Raw genomic sequence first — 3,884 nt, 5'->3', positions numbered from 1 at the left:
CTTAATCACATCCAATGGCAACATCATCAAATCACACGGGGATCACATTTGAATGATCTCATGATATAATAATAGATTAAAAAAATAGTTAAAGTTTGAATTGATGATATATTTCACTTACATACCCCACGTTGAAGGAAGGCTAAGACTGCAAATAATTTTTTGTGGGTTGAGGTAGGCGGGCAATGGCCACGCAAACCGATTAATTCCCTTGTTTTGCACATGATTTCGTGGGTACGGAGCCAAATGTCGCCGTCCGTTTCAACGCAATTAGATCTCGGAATCCAAGAGGGCTCTACAACTCGAAGCTCCAGGGTCTTCGTAAAAGCGACATGTGGGCAACCCTCATTGGCTGGCGCTATATGCTCATTACATGAGACTGCCACTGTGTCTTTGCCAAACGACGTAAGTGATATTGACCACTCGTTTGCTGGATCACTATTCATCGTTCATCGTGTCGGCCACCGAGAGACGATCCCCGAGCAGTTGGGACGATTCCAGCTCATTCCATGGACTAAATTTGTTGCTACTCAATATAGATGAACACGTGAGTCATGCAGCCTCTTACTGGAGTGAATTCTTTGGCCCTTGGAAGATATCATGGTGTTCCAACGTGTTTTGTTTGTGTCATTGCGTTAGTGCATGGAGTAAAAACCATAAAGCAGATAGAGATGTGCCGACCGTGCTATATCACGTCAACAAGTTCCACTCCATATATATATATATATAGGAGATCCTTCTTGCATCCCCAAAAAACCTCAACCCCATTCTAAGTTTCATTCTACGAGTAATCAAACCAAATAATGTCTCTCCAAATCCTCCATGTCTGTTGCGGCGCCACATCCTTCCCTTGCAGCAGTTCCAATACACTCCGGCGGATCGCCTCCTTCCAACACCATGGCGATCATGCACGCCTCTCTCTGCGCGTCCTATGCAGCGGGCAACCTCCGTCACGGAGATCAGCCAATTACCAGCCAAACATATGGACGCATGACTCCATACGGTCACTCACAATCAACCACAAGGTTGATTTGTATTTTAATCTCTCTCTCTCTCTCTCTCTCTCTCTCTCTCTCTCTCTCTCTCTCTGATATGAATATGCGCGTACTTATTACTGTGACTTGAAAATCTAGATGGAGGAGGAACAGTGTGCTGTAAGGATAAACAAATTAGAGGAGAGAGTTGTGAAACTGATACAGGAGGAGAAGGAACTCGAGGTCCAACTTCAACTAATCGATCACCTACAACAGCTTGGTGTGGCATATCACTTTAAAGACGATATTAAGGATTCTTTAAGGAGCATTCATGGATCCCTGGAAGACAAAAGCATGCTGCTGAAGGAGAATCTCCATGCAACAGCACTTCTCTTTAGGCTTCTCAGAGAAAATGGTTTCGATGTTTCTGAAGGTGGTTCTGCTTTCTTACACCGGTCCTGTCTGATAATACTGCATAGAGTTTTGATGATGACCTGTGAAGGTCCACTTCAACCATTATCTAGTTTTCTGGACTAAAATTTACCAGCTATATGAAATATAGGAGATTTTACCCAGAAAAATCTCTATACGTTGGTTTTTTTACTAATGACCATTTCCACGAATTGGTATTTTACCAACAAAAAATCTCCACTAATTTATCACCTCCTCTGCCTCTTTCTCCTCCTCTTCCTCCTCCTACTCTACTTCCCTTTCTTGTTACCTCCTCTTTTTCATGCTCCTCCTCCTCCTATCTTTCCTTTTCCTCCTCCTCTTCTTCATGCTCCTCCTCCTCATTGTATATGCTAACTATATAAGAAAGAAACTCATAAAACGTTTGTCTTGGTTTTGTTCATTTATGGTGCCGCAATCTAACATGGATGAACGTTGTGGCCAAAGATATGTTCCGCAGATTCAAAGATGAGAAGGGCCACTTCAAAGCTTGCCTCCAGCATCAGACAAAAGGAATGCTGAGCTTGTACGAGGCTTCCTACCTTGAAAAGGAAGGGGAGCTTGTCCTGAGCCAAGCTATGGACTTCACGACTAAGCACCTCAAGAAGCTCGTGGAACAGGGATCACTGGAGCCTCCTCTCGGAGAGCAGGTGGCCTATGCCTTGGAGCTTCCACTGCATTGGCGGATGCATAGGTTACACACCAGGTGGTTCATATATGCGTACCAGAGGGATGCCACCATGAACCCTCTGCTACTTGAATTGGCTAAGATGGACTTCAACATGGTTCAGGGCATATATAAGAGAGAACTCAGTGAAGCCTCAAGGTAAATCGAGTTCACTCTCTTCTATTAGCCCGTGAACTTCGACACTATATATCGACCATAAAGATTTCTAACACCAAACTGTGGCTAGTAGATGGTGGACCGATATCGGCCTTGCAAAGAGGCTGCCATTCTTCAGAGACAGATTGGTGGAGAACTATCTCTGGACCGTCGGCTGGGCTTTCGAACCACAATTTTCGAGTTACAGGGAGATCCAAACAAAGGCAAACTGCTTTGTAACGATGATCGACGATGTTTATGATGTCTATGGTACCTTGGACGAACTCGAGCTCTTCACTGATGCTGTTGACAGGTGACGATCAGAATCTCCCGCCATTATCAACCACAATCTCATATTTTATTTCGGTTATTTCAACGTGTACTCTGGTGGACATTTCAGATGGGACATTAATGCGATCGACAAGTTTCCGGAGTACATGAAGATGTGTTTTCTAGCAGTCTTCAACACTACAAATGAAGCAGCTTTTAGAATCACGAAAGAGAAGGGCTTGGACATATTACCCTACTTAAAGAGAGCAGTAACATACCATCTCTGTCTTTATCATCTTACTACGCCAATCACCTTATTTCCTTTATTGAGAGGAATACACTGTTATTGCTTCAGTGGGGAGATCTATGCAAAGCATACTTGGTGGAAGCAAAATGGTACCAGCGGGGCCACGTACCCAAGCTAAGTGACTACTTGGACAACGCATGGATGTCGATATCATGCCACGTGTCTCTGACTCATGCTTTTTGCATGAGCGAAGACTTAACTCAAGATGCCTTGGAAAGCTTCCGGAGTTACCCAGAAATCACACGGCCGTCGTGCATGCTTCTGCGGCTTTACAATGATTTGGCTACCTCGACGGTAAAAACATTGCTTCATACATTTGAATCACTCGATTCATCTGCGTGATGATATTTCTTTGTTGCAGGCTGAGCTGCAAAGAGGCGACGTCGCAAAAGCCCTGCAGTGTTGCATGCATGAAAAAGATGTTTCAGAGAGTGCAGCACGTGAACACGTCGGGGATCTTATCAGAGCCAATTGGCGAGCACTAAATGGGAACCATCCTCGGAACTGCTTCACGACTGTGGCCAGTAACACCCCTCGAGTGTCCCAGTTCATGTATGGAAATGGGGATGGATATGGCATACCTGGCGGAGAGACCAAGAACCAAGTCATGGCGTTGCTGATGGAACCAATTATGTTTTAGAGACATCATCTTGGAGTCGGAATGTATTTGAGGTTTCCTTATACGTCTGCTGTCAAAGTTCGCTTCTAATAAGGATGACTATTGTGCTAGGATTGAATGAAGTCAAAAATGAATGAATCGGATTGAATGTTACGGTTTTTGATGGGATTGAATGAATTCAAAATTGAATCGGATCGGATGGATCGGTTCGATTCGATCTTTTCCTTAGAATGCTTCTTCTCCCCTTCTCTACTACAGATAGACTTCTTCTTCATTACCTCTCATTTCCAGGAGGGGAAGAACGAGACGGAAGAGGCACCTGAAAGCTTTTCCAATTACCCATAAGTTGCATAATGCTCCAACACATAGTTTACAATGATTTGGCTATTCCGATAATATGCAATGCTAAACCAAGGAAATTGTTGTTGTGTTCTGGCTCAT

General features: G+C 44.0%; 1 protein-coding gene across 1 annotated transcript; it reads left to right on the top strand.

Moving 5' to 3' along the window:
- The first annotated feature begins 762 nt into the window (after positions 1 to 762).
- LOC103992842 (monoterpene synthase 7, chloroplastic) lies at positions 763 to 3,601 on the top strand. The gene is made up of 7 exons (XM_009412714.3): positions 763 to 1,025; positions 1,134 to 1,407; positions 1,872 to 2,250; positions 2,342 to 2,560; positions 2,648 to 2,786; positions 2,873 to 3,118; positions 3,186 to 3,601. The coding sequence occupies exons 1-7, from the start codon at positions 804 to 806 to the stop codon at positions 3,462 to 3,464; spliced, it is 1,758 nt and encodes a 585-aa protein (XP_009410989.2). The 5' UTR covers positions 763 to 803; the 3' UTR covers positions 3,465 to 3,601.
- Positions 3,602 to 3,884: the final 283 nt, after the last annotated feature.

This window comes from Musa acuminata, chromosome BXJ1-7 (assembly GCF_036884655.1).
Source record: "Musa acuminata AAA Group cultivar baxijiao chromosome BXJ1-7, Cavendish_Baxijiao_AAA, whole genome shotgun sequence".
Lineage (NCBI taxonomy): Eukaryota > Viridiplantae > Streptophyta > Magnoliopsida > Zingiberales > Musaceae > Musa > Musa acuminata.
This window is presented reverse-complemented; position numbering and strand designations above follow the sequence as displayed.